The sequence below is a fragment of the Eublepharis macularius genome, chromosome 18 (assembly GCF_028583425.1).
Source record: "Eublepharis macularius isolate TG4126 chromosome 18, MPM_Emac_v1.0, whole genome shotgun sequence".
Classification (NCBI taxonomy): Eukaryota; Metazoa; Chordata; class Lepidosauria; order Squamata; family Eublepharidae; genus Eublepharis; species Eublepharis macularius.
The window spans coordinates 29,375,302-29,391,998 of NC_072807.1; the positions used below are offsets into that span (position 1 = coordinate 29,375,302).

The following is a 16,697-nucleotide window of genomic DNA, read 5'->3' on the forward strand; positions in this document are numbered from 1 at the left end:
TCACTCAGGCAGATGGGAGAATGATGGCGGGATTTGACTCTAACAGGGATTGCAGCTGGATCCAGTTGGGATCCAATCAGATTTCCTTAGAGGAGAGGAGAGGACAAGAGGCTTCACTGCCCAAACATCTGTCTCAATTACATATTCCAAGCCACACTTTACACATGCTCTTGAATTTACTAATTCCACACGAGTGGGTGGAATATGAGCCTTTTCCAAGAAATAGGAAGTTCATTACACGCCATGTATGAAGGAGGTCTATGCAGAGCAAACCCGTATATGTATTGATGTGCAAACCATTCTTGATCTGCCTGCAGGATAATACAAGAAATTCAGACGTAACTAACACATTTACATTTGGCCCTCTGACAGTCTAAAAGGAAAAGAACTGCCTTATAATCTGAATGGGTCTCCCCAGCTTGGTTGCGAGCAAGTGGACCAATCATTACCGGGGCAATAACTGTTTAGAAGCTTGAATAAGGAAGTAATTTCAAATGTTCATCAATGGATTTGTTTCGTGATCAAACCACATCTGACTTTGAACATGTGTAGCTTTTTTCTCCAACATTTCCTTCTTTTAGATAAAGCAACATATTGGGTGGAGACTGGAGAGATAATCAGATACTTCTCGTTCCACTCTATTGCTGAATGAATCTTTCATTACTGGTGGATATTCAACCCAACATCTTCGCTTGAAGTTTGCAGATTCAAGAAGCAAAAATGCCAGAGTAATGATAATAATAATAATAACATTAGATTTATATACCGCCCTTCAGAACAACTTAACACTCACTCAGAGCAGTTTACAAAGCGTGTTATTATTATCCTCATGACAATCACCCTGTGAGGTGGGTGGGGCTGAGAGAGCTCTGGAAGAGCTGTGACTGACCCAAGGTCACCCAGCTGGCTTTAAGAGGAGGAGTGGGGGAATCAAACCTGCTTCTCTAGATTAGAGTCCTGTTGCTGTAAACCACTACACCAAACTGGCTTTAGATGGAGAATGATCCTCCTCTCTCTTCATGTATGTTTTTTCCCCTTGATGTTCCCACCCACCATCAGGCATCTGTGATCTGCATGGAGGCTGCAGAACCATACGAAAATCCAAGGGGGCACTTTTGCTGTGATCCCTAAATAAATGTATCACCATACAGGACTGAAGGTCAGTGAAGGAGCATTAAAAGTTATGAAGCGACCGGTAGCTAAGGGAAGAACTAAAGCCATGTCAATACAGTAATTGCATCATTAGAGTTTCATAATATCTAGGCTTTTTAATTGATGCCTTATGGAGGAAAAGGACACCACATGCAGTAGAAATTAAAAACAGATCTACTACATTTGCTTTCAAATGGCTTTTGGTGGGAGCTGGAGATTTTGGATGATTCTATAACGCTGATGGTAAAAAAAGAACATTAAGATGCCAAGAACACCATTGCGCAAATAAATTTACTGACACTTTGTTGACAACTTTTTCAAAGGTTTCGAAAAACATTTTCACCAAAAAAAAACCTCACCCCAGGAACTGTCCTTACAAAGAAGAAAATGGGGGTTTCTCAGCTGCAAGGAGAAACAATCTAATTTTTTTTAAATTAAAATTGGATTTTGTGTGTGTGTGTGTGTGTGTGTGACTGAAATCAGATTTTTTAAAAATGTAAGCTTCCACTTTGACCTGTGGACACATTTTCCAGGCAAGGAGGGCTCTGCCATTTATCCAGTGGCAACCAGCAAGCTCCTGTCCCAATCTCAGTCCCCTGCTCTCAATAATTTTAGCAGCAGGAGAAAAAAATAGGGGGAGTATCAATAGTGATGTTCCAGAAATTTCCCCAATCTCTGTGACAAGGACCATAGAGATCAGGAAATTCCTAGAGTGTCGCCTGGAAGTGATGTCACATTTCCCCCAATTTCCACTCTCCCCAGGCACTGCCCCCCAAAAATCCTCCCAGCTTTTCCCAGCACAGGACTGACAACCGTAGTCTAATGCTACTGCTACCACCATTTACAGAGAAAAAAGAGAGTGCAATTACAGTTGCTGTATGGTGGCAGGCCTTCTCATTGCTCTCGGGCCTTGGAAAATGACCCCAACACCTACCCCTCATGCTGGCCCCAGAATTTAACCACTGTACAGAGTACTGTAAGCAACATCAATAGTTCAACTATAACATAAGAAAAAAAGCAAATTACCTGGCAATCCTGGGGGCCCTAGAACAAAAGCAAAGAAAGAACAGAAAATAAATAGTAAGCATGACTTGATACTAAAACAGAGGAGAAAGTTCTTATCGGCAGGGCTTTGCAGCTGAATAGAAGACCACAATAGTTTGGAAAAGAATGCCTGACTCACACTTGTAAATTCTAGAGCCTGTCTATATACTGAAATCCATTTCAAACCTGGTTAACTTCATAGCTGCTAGCCAAAAAATCATGATTATTATAGTTTGTTAAAGGAGCCAAGGGAGGCTTAACAACTGCAGAAAACTACAGTTCCTATTAACAACGGGTTTAAGGAAAAATGTGTGTGCTGCTTCATTTATACACAAAACTATAACACCTGCATAGGACTGTATTGCCTGGGAAGAAACAAAAAAGCTTAAGTTCTTTAAAAACAACAGCCCTGCTTATTGAAAACTAATATTTAAAAGCAAACAAACAAACCACTCTCAATCCCCATATCGGCAGCAACTTAAATTTCAGCAGACTGCTCTTGGACAAAATACACGTTCTACAACGGAGTTTTGGTGTAGTGAAAGCAATCGCTCCAGAGTCATGGTACGTGCTCCTCTCCACAGAGGCTAACTAAGGGTCTCACCACATGAGACAAAATACACTCGAGTTACACGGGTAATTCAAGTGTATTTTGTAATTCGAGTATATTTTAGTGTAATTCGAGTGTAATCCAAGTGCATTTTGTCTCATGTGGTTTTACCCTAAGTCACCCAATAATTATTCTGCTTAGTTTAGTGCCTCTGAACTAGCGCTTCACATCTCATCTCATACACAATTGTGCAGCAAAATTAAAATATTCTGCTAAAGCAGAACTGTGCTAACAGCCCAGGTGGTTTCAAACAATCATACCGATGGGGGGGTGAAGGGTTAAACCCCTTTTTGGCACAGTCCCCAGGTAAACTGAGGTAGCATGAGCGTACAATTTGCAATGGATCAAGGGCACATGATAATTGTCTTGCCTGTCTGAGCCCTAAGCAACAGTGACCCACCCAAGGATATTTACCAAATACCCAACAGAACAGAAGTTAAAACTTCCTACATCTTGACCACTTACACCACTTGTTGTGGCAATGGCAGTGGGCAAAGTACATTCAGCAGTTTACAACCCAATTTTTGACATCCTACCTGTTAAACACATTCCTTTCGTACCATTGCAGAGTTCCAACATCACCCGGACCTAAAAGAACAGAGGCAATGTACAAGATTAGCGTTTCAAGGCAAACGCTTCATACAGATGTCCCCCTGCTCCACCTCAATTCAGGCATCTAACTCCATGGTTCTCCAACTGGTTCCAAAGACATGCTGATGTACCACAAGGAGTAAATTAATTCACTTATTAAAGGCTCCTTTCAACTGCACCTGTACACAGAGAAGGTTACCACACTGTATCACTGCACCCTCTCTGTACTTGCTGCCTTCTTTCCTATCCACCTCAGCATGAGATGTAATAGACGGTCCAGGTAGCCCAATCTCATCAGCTCTCAGAAGCTAAGTGGGGTCAGCCCTGATCTGTTTGGATGGGAGACCACAAATGTCTCCCACCTCTGTTGGTCTCTTGCCTTGAAAACCCCATTGGGTAGCCATAAGTCAGCTGTGACTTGATGGCGCACACACACCTCATCCATAGATACAGCAGAACTGGCCACTCTTGATGGAGGCTCCCTGTTGGGTCTCTCTCTGTGTCAGTGCTTTGCTCCTTGCAAAGGGGGCATTCCCAGGTCAGCAACTCAACCAGACACCCCAAGAGGTAAGCTCCTATGAAAACAGGTAGTAATTCTTTTTCTTCCGTATTCTAAAGTGTAATGATGACATAATCTGCTTTTAGAATAAAGGTATGCCTTTTTTAGTTCAAGCCATGAAAATTCGGGCAACTTAAAAGAAATCAGCCTTTTTATAGTTTACATACTAAGCTTCTCTGGCCTAAATTCTTCCTTTCTTCCTTATATTTTCAATTATGTTTGAAGGACACTACTTAAGACTTATAGGTCAGAAGAGTAGAGCAAGAAAGAAAGAAATATAAATCTAAAACATAGCACAAATATTTTTTAACTGAAATTTAAAGGTATTTTTAAAGGTATGCCTTGGACGTAATTCGTCTGCAGTCACCTCAGCTTTATAGAATTTTCTCTCTCTGTGGACGTCCAACTGGCCTCACCTCTCCTGTCTTTCAGAAGACACATTAAGATTTTTCTTTTAATGTTTTTAACATGGCATTTGGGATGCTGAATAGTTTTAATAGATGATATTAACAAACAAGGAAGGACTTTAACTGGGATTTTCACTGAAGGCTCTCTAAGCTTTATTGGTTGTTTTAATTCAATGGGTTTCGTTTCGATTACCTCTGTTGGCTTTTATTATATTTCCTTTTTTTAAAAAAAACTTACTTCGAGTAAAACTTTTGATTCTTACTAATCAATCAATCATCACTCGTCGTGATTACTGTTATTACACCTGGTGTATTATCCCGGCTCAAATGCCAGCTCTGCTACAGATGCTTGTTGGGTGACCTTGGGCCAGTCACACCCTCTCATCCTAACCTACTTACATGGTTGTGGTTGCAAGGATAAAACAGAGAAGATATAAGTCGTCGTTTAAGAAACAAAATCACGTACGATATTGCCACCATCCCAGGTTTAACTATCCATCTACCCTTGACTTTTATCCCTCCTGCAACATTAACACATTCTTACAAAACACCTCTCAGTCACTCAGCTCTGAACTGCAGGATTTGAGTCCAGTGACACCTGAGAGACCAACAATTTTCAGGGTATGAGCTTTCGAGAGTCAGAGCTCCCTTCTTCAGATACAAGGAGGAGTCTCTGAAGTGTATCTCTACATCTGAAGAAAGGAGCTCTGACTCTCGAACGCTCATACCCTGAACACTGTTGGTCTCTCAGGTGCCACTGGACTCAAATCCTGCTGTTCGACTGCAGGCCAAGAAGGCTACCCACCTAAAACCCAAGTCTGAAATGAAAGCATGGCTCTCTTTTAGGCGGCTGACCTCATATGCCCTCCAGAACTCTGTTCATCCAGTGGCTGAACAGCTGTCCCTAGGGAGCCCACAAGCAAGATAACTGCAGCAGCATTCTCCCACCTACGCTCCCCAGCATCTAATATAAAGAGGCATAACTGCCTCTGATACTGGAGGGAGTAGATAACCAGCATGACCAGTAGCCATTGATAGCCCGGTCCGCCACGAATTTGTCCACTCCGTTTCCTAAAGCCTTCCAAGAGAGCTGTGCCAGTTGCTCTTTGTACAGATATCAATGCTTACACAGAACAAATTGTAATGTCCCAAAATAAAGGCAAAATTGGACATTTTTTCCATATGTAAGCCAAACTAACTTTTGAAAGAAGGCCACCAGTTGACCTTACTTGTTAAGGCCATTTAAAAAATGCATGTCAAACCATGTAACAATGAGGTCTCACAGCACCCCAATCCAAAAATACGTGCCTGGATAAAGCCCTAGCAAATTCTCTGATGTTGTGACGCGCAATGTTGTGGCTTGTGATGTTGTGGCTTGGACCAGAATGTTCGGCACACTCCAGCCTCCTCTGCCTCCCTTCTTGCTGACATTGCACATTTGAATGAACTAAACATTAAAAACTATGGTGGCATTAGACAAGTCAGGCCAGGCCTACACATAACCCACCAGTGTGCCCCCCAAAAGTTCTGTAAAGCATGCTTCCTCTGTAGACACACCCATCTGGCAAAATGTGTCTCAGAGGCAGATAGTTCATTTAATGTGTGTTCAATAGGGGAAGAGACAACTTCATGGAGTGAAAACCATTGATTAGCCACGATGGCTCAATGGATCCTCCATGTTCAGAGGAAGTATACCTCAAAACAGCAGCTGCCTGTAGACAACAGCACAAGAAGACTGTAGTGTTCTGCACTGTGTGACTAAGAGACAGCCTGGACATAACACTGAGGTAAAAACAGAAACCTCTCCTTCCCTGCCAATTTTCATAGCTTCACTGACAGCATTTCATAGAGGCACCCGCGAACCCATCCCCTTTGCACACCATTCCCAAGTGTGTGCATACTTGCAAAATTTTGGTAGCTTCAGGAAGGAGTTTTAGAGAAGCGCGTAATGACAGAATTGCAAGCATATTGCATGGGGGGAGGGTGAGATTCCTGGATGTGACCTTCTCGCTGCCTGTTGACTCTGCCCAGCCAGTGCATGTCTGACCCATCTTATCTCACATGAAGCTGCCTTCTGCTGAGTCCAGTCCCCGGTTTATTGTGGTTGGCTTGTCTACTCTGGCTGGCAGCAGCTCTCCGGGGGCTTTCATATCTCCTGCTGCCTGATTCTTCTAACTGGAAATGCTGGGGATTGAATCTCTTCTGCTCATTTCATAAATACATTTAGTTAATTACTACATTAAGAGCGCAATTCTAAGCGGAGTTACTCCAGTCTAAGCCCATTGAAACCACCGGGCTTAGACCGGAGTAATTCTGTTTAGGAATGCACTGTTAGTTACCAAGTAGATTTCCAGAGCATGAGTTTTTGAGAGTCAAACTCCCTTTATCAGATACCAGAGCTTCAACTCGCGAAAGCTCGACTCTTGGAAATCTAGTTGGTCTTTAAGGTGCTCGAATCTTGCTCATCTACTCCAGACCAACATGGCTACCCACATTTTACATTTAGTTAGTTGCTACATTTAAATTACATCCTTCCCTCCAACAACCTCCTGGCAGATGATTCTCCCTGCCTCCATTTTGCCCTTACAACCCCACGAGGTGGGCCAGCCACTCTCAGCCTAGCCCGAAGTCTTCCAGTGAGCTTCATGAAAGGACGGGAATTCAAATTTGGATCTTCCCCAGGCCTAGTGCATCACTCTATCCGCTATGCTGTACAGGACAAGCTTTTTACTCTTCCTTTAGATGGCTTTGAGAAGAGAAGAAAGCATTATTGAGTGATGTTCCATGATATAATAATAAAAAGCAAACAGATCATTTTGATGAGCATTGAATTTGGGCTGTGCCCCCAATCTTGCATTCCAGTCTGTGCTTTTTGCTTAACTCACAATGGGCAGCTTATTGCAAATTTAGGGTTTCATTTTTCTACTGCCTGAAAATTCACAGCCGCAAGACCATCATTATCGGGACGCCCTGCGTTCCAGATTCCTTGAGCCTTTCAGTTCTGCAAGCCTCTATTCACAAAGGCAGCGTGATTACCCACTCTGTGGAGCGCTTCCTCATCAGGCTATTTTGTCAACTGCAATCGCTGTGAGAGTCTATTAAAAGAAAGCACAAAAGGGGAATTGGCCTTGCAATGTTATGTTGGCAGAAGAATCAGGGGACAGCAGAAACGGCTACTGATTTTGTTTCCCCCACCAATTATCTCCTAGCCAAGAACAGTTTTGTTGCTAAAATGTCTGTGTTGAGCTCCTATTGAAGGCACAGGAGAAGAGCCAGTTTTAAAAGGAAAAAAAGTTACAGCATGTTTCACTGCACGTCTCAGTCCTGTGCCCGGAATGAGCTTCATGCCAGCTTCGACTTCAAGCAACTTTACTGCACTTGAGCCAGCGAGATGCGTGCAGCTTACAGGAAGTAGTGGATGTGGCCTTTGCACCTCAAGGGATACAGGAGGAGCTCAGCCTTAAAGGGAAGTGGGAATAAGTAACTTTTTTGTGATTGATTGCACCGGTCGAGGTTTTAGCTGGATCTCTCCAAATAGCTCTGGTAAAAGCATGTACTATTCCAGCAAAGTGGTGTCTTAGATGCTTCCCACAACACAATGGATATTCAACTTCTGCCACATTTCAACCTGCCCTTGGAACAATGTACCATTTTTCTGTGGCCCTGTTGCCACCTTAACTTTTCACAGTGTGGAATTTTTAGCAGCCCGATACGCTGATTCAGGCCCTGACCTGGATAGCTCTGGCAAGCCCAATCTTGGCAGATCTCAGAAGCTAAGCAGGTTCGGCCTCGGTTACTGGGAGACCTCCAACAAAGACTAGGGTTGCAGAGGCAGGCAATGGCAAACCACCTCTGATAGTCTCTTGCCCAAAACCCCACCCGTAGGTCGCCATAAGTCAGCTATGACTTAAGGGCACTCTCCACCATCACCCTGATTCAGTACACAACCCCCATTTCTCAACACACACACAACAGTTGCTGAAGTATTCCAAGTCCTTCCTCAAAGCTAGAGCATCAGCTTTCTCACCCGACAATCAAAACCTGAAAACCTCCAGCCAGCATCTGGCTTTCATATTCACCAGAGAGAACAAGCAGTTCCCCCAGAGTTCTGGGCGAGTTACGCATGCCAGGAGAGGAGCCCTCGACTGCTGCTTGTTTTGAAGTGGAGCTCACATTCCTCCCAAAGCAAAACAAGTTACTAGACTTACAGAGGCACCCCTCACTTAGGAACAAAGGCACACATGATGAGCCCAGGGCTACAGAGATCTATGGCCACAAGGGGGCGTCCTGCACCCCGCCACTGGCTCCAACACTAAAAGAAGCATTCCAAATCAAGAGAATCTCCATGTTTCTTAGAGCCAAGCTACAAGTGACGCCTGACACAGGTTGGACACTGGTCAGCTTCCCTCAAGTTTTGATGGGAAATGTAGGCATTCTGGTCTTGCAGCTGTAATGGAGAGCCAAGCTGTAAAACCAGGACACCTACATTTCCCATCAAAACTTGAGGGAAGCTGACAAGTGTCCAACCTGTGTAAGGCGTCACTTGTAGCTTGGCTCTTAGAGCTACTATGCTCTGAGCTCCTCACCTCAGAGACCCGCTTGGGAGGGGGGACTACATGAAAACAATACAGCAAGATGTATACACTCGGACAACTGTCTTTTATTTTATTTTCTGTGTACGGGATTACATGATTTATCTGTTAGGGCCTTAATACAATTCGTAGGTGCGGTGGTTGAAAGACAACAAACATTCCCCCATTTTGATAGTTTCCGGTGAGTAGCCATGTTGGTCTGCAGTCGAAGAGCAAGATTTGAGTCCAACAGCACCTCAAAGACCAACCAGATTTCCCAGGTATGAGCTTCTGACAGTCAAAGCTCCCTGAAGCCCATATCTTGAAAACCTGGTTGGTCTTTAAGGTGCTATTGGACCCAGATGTTATTCCCCCATTTAGTTTCTGGGAAGGGTTTCAATTCTCAGCTTTTCACTGTTGGCTTTGTAGATCAGGTTATACCATGTGCATAGGCTATATACCTTTTACGCACAGTCGATGTGGCTTAAGGAGCCTGCCATACATGACAAAAACAGGAGACAGATAATGATGCCTGGCAAGTACAGGAAGCTCCTCAATGGGCTTTAATGGCAGTGGCGAAGGAGCCCCGTCAGGGCTTGGGAGAGAAAACCCTTAACAGCTGGAAACCGAGTGAGCCAAAGAAAGAAGAAGGTTTGGGTTTTGATGCGAAAGAGCTCAAAGGAGGGAAGGCAGGTGGCAGAAGCAAAGAAATACACTTGTAAAATAAAGGAATAAACTCAGACAACCTTTCTTTGTCATGAACCTGCTTAGGACGACCCATACCTTTTCGTTTATTTATATAATTTGTAACTATCAAGAGCCCCGTGGCGCAGAGTGGTAAGCTGCAGTACTGCAGCCCAAGCTCTGCTCACGACCTGAGTTCGATCCTGGTGGAAGCCGGGTTCAGGTAGCCGGCTCAAGCTTGACTCAGCCTTCCATCCTTCCGAGGTCAGTAAAATGAGTACCCAGTTTCCTGGGGGTAAAGTGTAGATGACTGGGGAAGGCAATGGCAAACCACCCCGTAACAAGTCTGCCAAGAAAATGTCGTGATGCGACGTCCCCCCCATGGGTCAGTAATGACTCGGTGCTTGCACAGGGGACTACCTTTACCTTTTTAACTATCAAGAAAATAATTCAAACTTCTACTTGGTCCTCTCCATTTTTTACAGAGATAAAAACCAGCAAGCGTCACAAGTCTCTGAGAATCTTCTACGTCTACATAAATCCACAGACCAGTGGCCAGGAACATTTTAAGTCATGGCTTCAACAGTCTGCCTATAAGACGGGACAGGTTCCAATCAAAGCTATATAATGAGGGAAACCCCAGGAACCTCACATTTGACAAAAATATATCAAACAACTTTAATCACAGATATCCATCTCATTCTAAAAGAATACAAATATACAAATCCAATTCATGTGATAATATACAATTCATACAATTCATACAATAACCCACACTATATATGAACACAGCTGAAGTCCATACAATAGGACTAGGCTCGAGACCCGTGTAAGTCCAGTATATAAGTATCTATAAGTAGCTAATGCACCAATAGCGAGTCCCAAGTGGCTGTAATTCCTGTGTAAATTTCAAAACGACTGCTGCCACGCTACGCGTGTAGGAGCCCCGGTCGGGACTCTCAACGAATGGTGCGTAAATTTCAAAGCGGCTGGATCCGCGCTGAAGGTGCCAGAGCCCCCTCTGGGTCTCCCGGCAGATGGCAACGAGCCCGCCAGCTACAAATGCTCGTTTCGGAAACCCTTCTTCTTGGCCACCTTATAATCATAACAGTCAAAAGCTCAGTTTTCCGGTGGGTCAGTCTGTGCCGACACTTTCACTCCTTAGTCAACGCTAATTACAAGCTTGTAATTAGCGTTGACTAAGGAGTGAAAGTGTCGGCACAGACTGACCCACCGGAAAACTGAGCTTTTGACTGTTATGATTATAAGGTGGCCAAGAAGAAGGGTTTCCGAAACGAGCATTTGTAGCTGGCGGGCTCGTTGCCATCTGCCGGGAGACCCAGAGGGGGCTCTGGCACCTTCAGCGCGGATCCAGCCGCTTTGAAATTTACGCACCATTCGTTGAGAGTCCCGACCGGGGCTCCTACACGCGTAGCGTGGCAGCAGTCGTTTTGAAATTTACACAGGAATTACAGCCACTTGGGACTCGCTATTGGTGCATTAGCTACTTATAGATACTTATATACTGGACTTACACGGGTCTCGAGCCTAGTCCTATTGTATGGACTTCAGCTGTGTTCATATATAGTGTGGGTTATTGTATGAATTGTATGAATTGTATATTATCACATGAATTGGATTTGTATATTTGTATTCTTTTAGAATGAGATGGATATCTGTGATTAAAGTTGTTTGATATATTTTTGTCAAATGTGAGGTTCCTGGGGTTTCCCTCATTATATAGCTTCAACAGTCTGCCAGCACCGTGTTCAGCGAACCATCACATACAGGGTGCTGAAATGGATTTTAGGAGTCTGTCTGCCTTAACGTGGGCAGAGCAGACCGTAAACACAATGGATGTTTTGCCTTGGATACACAGCATCCCAACATTGCTTTCCTCGAGCACAAAGAGCCTTCAGAAGGCTTCTGACATCACTGAACAGATTTGCAGGATCCAACCCACAGATGATTAGCTTCAGATGCAACCAAACCGCACCCTAACTGCCCCCTTCCTTTTTGGGCTTCTCTAAGAACAGCTGTGGGCGAGATGGGTTTTTTTAATTGTGCAATTTTTTTTCTATTCTCTCATTCATTATTTTTATTTTCTTTACTTATGTCACTTATAGTCCGCCTTTCTCACTGAGACTCAAGGCAAATTACACAGTGTGAGATTAGTACAGTCAGTATCAGGAACACTTCCATAAACAATGCCAGAGGGTAAATAGACACAAGTTCACAAAGACACAGCATAAGCAGGAATCCAATACAACATAGTGGTGAGATCTAGGTCCCTAACTCATTAGCAGATCGTCTGAGATCCCCCTCCCTTACAATACAGCCCTCCTATCTGAGTAAAAAGCCTTTTTGAATAATTCAGTTTTGCATCGTTTGAGGGCTAGCGGGCTGAAGTTAAATCCTTTGAAAACGGAGATCGTGTGGCTGGGAAGGACATCGACTGGGGGGGAATTTGTCACTCCCACTCTCACTGGTGGAAAGCCAGGAGAGTGGGGGCTCTCCTGACCTTCTCCGGCAGGCTGTTCCACAGGGTAGGGGTCACCAGAGAGAAAGCCCACGTATAGGATGCTGTTGATGTCACCAATGTGCAGGGTGGCACCTGCAGGAGACCCTGTTCGGAACAGCAAAGCTGCCGTAGAGGAGCGTAGGGAAAGATGCAGTCCTGTAGGCAGGGCTCATTTCAAGGGGGAACGTGCAGGAACGCAGTTCCAGCAGTTCCCCAAAGAGGTCACATGTCAGGTGGCCCTGCCCACCTGACTCTCGGCCATTTTGGGCCTGTTTTGGCCTGGATTGGGGCCGAAACGGCCTGGATCGGGCCTCTGACAGGCGGCGGATCACTCTCCTGCTCAGCAGCAGCCCGATCCTGACCATTTTGGGCCCCTTTTTGGCCATTTTTAGCCCCTTTTTGCCATTTTGGGCCCAATTTCGGCCCTGAATGGCCAGGATTGGGTCCAAAACAGCTAGGATAGGTGATGTCAGAGGGTGTAGCATATGCAAATCAGTTATGCTCATGACACACTTCCGGTGATGGCAAGGGGTGTGGCATATGCTAATAAGGTGTGCTAATGAGTTCCTCCAGCTCTTTTTCTATGAAATGACCCCTGCCTGTAGGTACGCCAGACCAAGGCCATGAAGAGCTTTGTAAGCGATAACCAACACCTTGAGCTAAGCACAGTAACTAAGGGGTAGCCAATGGAGTGACTGTAGGATGGGAGTGATGTTCATGCTCCTGCTCGCAACGCTCAAGTTAAGAATTTTCTTCCCCTTTAACGTGGGACCCCATGGGCATTTCAAGGCTAAAGATTGTTAGAAGCATCCCCAATTCTTCTCTTTGGATTGAGAGTACAGCAAAATCCTACAGAGAGGCAGCAACTGAGAGCATCAAGCCAGGACTGAAGAAGATTTAAATCCCTACCCAGCCCTGAGACTTTGGTTGAAAGATAGTGAGCGGCCCAAGACACCTCACAAGATCATTTTGAGGATCGAATGAAGGAAAAGAGAACCACACGTGTGCTGCCCTGTGCTCCTTGGAAGAAGGGAGACATGAAAACATGATTGATATGACAGCCATGAATGCCCTGACTTGGATAGCCCAGGTGAGCCTGATCTTGTCAGATCTCTGAAGCTAAGCAGGGTCAGCCCTGGTTAGTATTTGAATGGGAGACCTCCAACAAAGACCAGGGTTGCAGAGGCAGGCAATGGCAAACCACCTCTGATAGTCTCTTGCCAGGAAAGGCCTGCCAGGGGTCGCCATAAGTCAGCTACGACTTGAGGGCACTCTCTACCACCACCAAGCATTGGGACATCATTTAAATCAATGGACTTTGAAGGGTGATTAAATAAATAAGTAAATCACAGCTAGGGAGATGAAGGGTTTGAAAAGTAACTCTTCAACATTGTACAGAAGAGGTTGGGTCAGTCTCATCAGAGAGAAGCCAGAGATGCAAAGAGCCTTTTGAATGAGAGCGGCCAACGTTTTAACCAGCTTCTGCTACTGTGTCTTTAACGTATGATTTGCCTATTAGAAGTGGTGATATTTACCTCCTTCCTGTGAAAAGCTTCTCCAGTAGCACTTAGAATCGTAGCAGGCGGGGCCAACTAAATAGTTGGCAACTGTTTTGAATGTCTGCTAGGGAGATGCACCTACCTATTGGAGTTCTGAAAGCCCGCCCAGGTTGCCTATCACAGGCTGATCTTTATGGACTGTGAGTACAGCATTGACAGTGTAATTCTAAACAGAGTTACTCCAGTCTAAGCCCATTGAAATAAATGGGATCAGACTGGCATAACTCTGCCTAGGATTGCACTGTGAATCAAATAACATTTTTGTGGGCTTTGTCTTGGCATGGACAGAGGGACATGTTCACTCTGCTAATGCCAAACACTCTGGCCCGAAACAGATTACAAGGTAGTGCACAGTGACTGTCTCCAGCTAAATTATAACCCACATCACCAAGTAGCCTTCCACGTACACCTCCTAAGCATGAGACTGGTGACCCAAGAAGTTAGCTGTTAGTAAGAGACTGTTTGCTGCTCTTCTTTTCTTTGCAATATGGAACAAGTTGTACCTGCTGAAAGCATCAAGGGTCACAAACCAGAGACTGGCTTTCTTTTCAAAGCTACTGATGACGCATCAGACACACAGCAATAGCTTACACTTCTTCTTACCTTCTCGTGCCTTCTGAGCAGAACACCTAGAACCCTACAAGGGCCAATGATGGGGAAGGAGGAGCAGGAAAGAACCAGAGAGGGCTGGACAATATGCCACAGCAACTTAACCAATCATTGGTCGAGACGGGTTGCCAAATCCCTGGAGATTTGGGGAAGAAACATGGAGGAGGTGGCGCTTGGGGAAGGGAGGGACCTCAGTGAAGTATAATGGCAAGGAGTCCGCCCTCCTCTCATCATCTCTTTGGTTCGCCATTCTAGCCATATTGCTTCAACCCTGCTTTTAACCATGGTGCAGCAGCAGCTCAACAGGGGCAACATTCTCCAGTGACCGAAGGGGAACAGGGTGGCTGCTTGCTCACTCCTAGCCTAGGGCTCTTTGAAAGCCTCCTTCCCAACTTTGCTCCCCAAGATCCTTTGACAGGCAAAGCATTAGAGGCACAGGAGCTCCTACTAAGAAAAAGGGTGTGTAGAGTTGCCAACTCCAGGTGGTGGCTGGAGATCTCCCAGAATTAGACCTGATCTCCAGGCAAGAGTGAGAAATGGCTGCATTGGAAGGTGGTCTCTATGACATTACACCCTCGATGACATCACACCCTGTGGAGGCCCCTCCCCAAACTCCACCCCCAAATCTCCAGGAATTTCCCAACCTAGAGTTGGCAACGTTCAGCTGGCCCTTTCTGCGCTTTTAGGGCTGCGAGCGGAGCAGGAGCTCGCTTGCCCCCCACCCCGCCCCGGAGCCCGGCCTTGGCCGCCAGCAGGAGGGAAGGACCCCCGAACCTTGGGGGAGGGCAGCCAGGCCAGCGCGCCCCCTACCGGCACCACGGGGTAGCCCATCAGGAGGAAGGCGTCGTCGTGCTCCAGGCGCAGCTTGGCACAGCCGCGCGCCCGCTGGCTCCGCTTGCTCCTGCCGGCGGTGGGCCCCGCAGGCTGGCCGGGGCCCGGCGGGGCGGTGGGCGCGGGCAGGTGCCGGAGCGCGCTGGGCAAGTCCCGCGGCGGCGGGAGCGGCGCCGCGTCCTCCTGCAGCCTGCGCACGGCCGCGCTCAGCTCCCGCCACTGGCCCAGCAGGAAGACGGTGCCGGCCGCGCTGAGCGCCGCCAGCAGCCCCGCCGCGCCCACCAGGCAGCGCAGCGCCCGGCCGCCGCCCGCCTGGCCCGCCATCGCTCGCTCGCTCCTGCTGCCTGTGCCGCGGGACGCCTCGCCAAAGGCGCGCTCCGGCCGCGGCGCCCCGGGAGGCTCTTATGCCCGTGGGCGGCCGGCGGCCGGGCCCTGCCGGGGACGGGGCGGAAGGAATGGGGGAGGCGGGCGCCTTGGCCGGCCCCGGGGGAGGGAGGCCGGTCGGCCGGCGGGCCAGGAAGAGTGGACCGGGGGGGTGGTCGAGGTTTGTCCCGTCCATGCGCGCAGGGCGCCGCGCCGAGGTCCAAATCCCTTTTGGACAGCCTCGCCCTGGGAAACTCGGCTGGTGCCGACGGACAGTCGCCCCTGTGCATGTTTACCCCGGAGTAAGTGGCACTCAGCTCGATGAGGCTTACTCCCAAGTAAACCTTTGGAGAGGTTTGAGGCGGAAGCCTGCAGGTGGACTGTCAGAGCGGGCGGGAGCTTGCACCGTCCCTGTTGGACGTAAGCGCGAGTTCAGCCCCCGGTGGCCCGCTCTCCATTCAGAAACCCAATAAAAGCACATTTTTAAAAAAAAAACCGCCGTTGGGGTATCTTTTTCGCCCGCCCAGGTCCGCAGTCGCTGATGAATTTACTTTGTGGATTTCCGCCTCAAGGTAAAAAGTGAGCTCAAGCTCACACCCCTAGACGTTTAGGGAGAAATTCTCAGCAGGGCAACTCAGAAGTAAGTCTTTTCATTCCATGGGACTTACTCCCAGGAAAGTATTCTTGGGCTTGCTGCTTGGGGCTAACTTCTGCATATACATACTGGTGTTACTTATTTTGAAGTTTTGCAGCTTTGTGATTGGGCCAGGCAGCCTGCAATATTGATTCCTCCTGGAGAGTTGCTGCCAGAGAACTAGATGGGCCAATGGACAGCTTTACATACGACATATTTTTTAACATTGGCATTTGGAGCACTGGTAGATGTTCCCCTCCACCCAGATTTCCCCTGCTTCTGCAAGGCTGGGGTCGCTGGAAACATCAGTGAAAATGCGCTTCCTTTGCAGAACTGATACCCTCTGAGCTTTTTTTTTTTAAATGTTCAATATTTATAGTCCACCTTTCTCACTGAGACTCAAGGCAGATTACACAGAATAATTCAATGCAATCGAAGCTGTGAGATTCAATAAACGGTATAGGATGCAGAAATTTTAAAACAAGCAGAAATCTGATACAGATATGAAACAAAGTTGAAACAAACGTAAGCAATTTGACACAACACATTCAATGGCATAGAA

At 46.6% G+C, this 16,697-nt stretch overlaps 1 protein-coding gene across 2 annotated transcripts in view; it reads right to left on the reverse strand.

Moving 5' to 3' along the window:
- The window catches only part of GLDN (gliomedin), a 33,929-nt gene extending 18,437 nt beyond the window's left edge, over positions 1-15,492 (reverse strand). Inside the window, exons 1-3 of one of the 2 annotated variants that reach the window (XM_055002324.1) lie at positions 15,118-15,492; positions 3,343-3,394; positions 2,179-2,196 (exon numbers count right to left, since the gene is read on the reverse strand). In XM_055002324.1, the coding sequence (XP_054858299.1) occupies positions 2,179-2,196; positions 3,343-3,394; positions 15,118-15,462 (415 nt within the window). In that variant the 5' untranslated portion in view covers positions 15,463-15,492. Of the gene's footprint in view, positions 1-2,178; positions 2,197-3,342; positions 3,395-15,081 lie in introns of both variants that reach the window. The other variant, XM_055002323.1, reaches the window with a different exon arrangement.
- Positions 15,493-16,697: the final 1,205 nt, after the last annotated feature.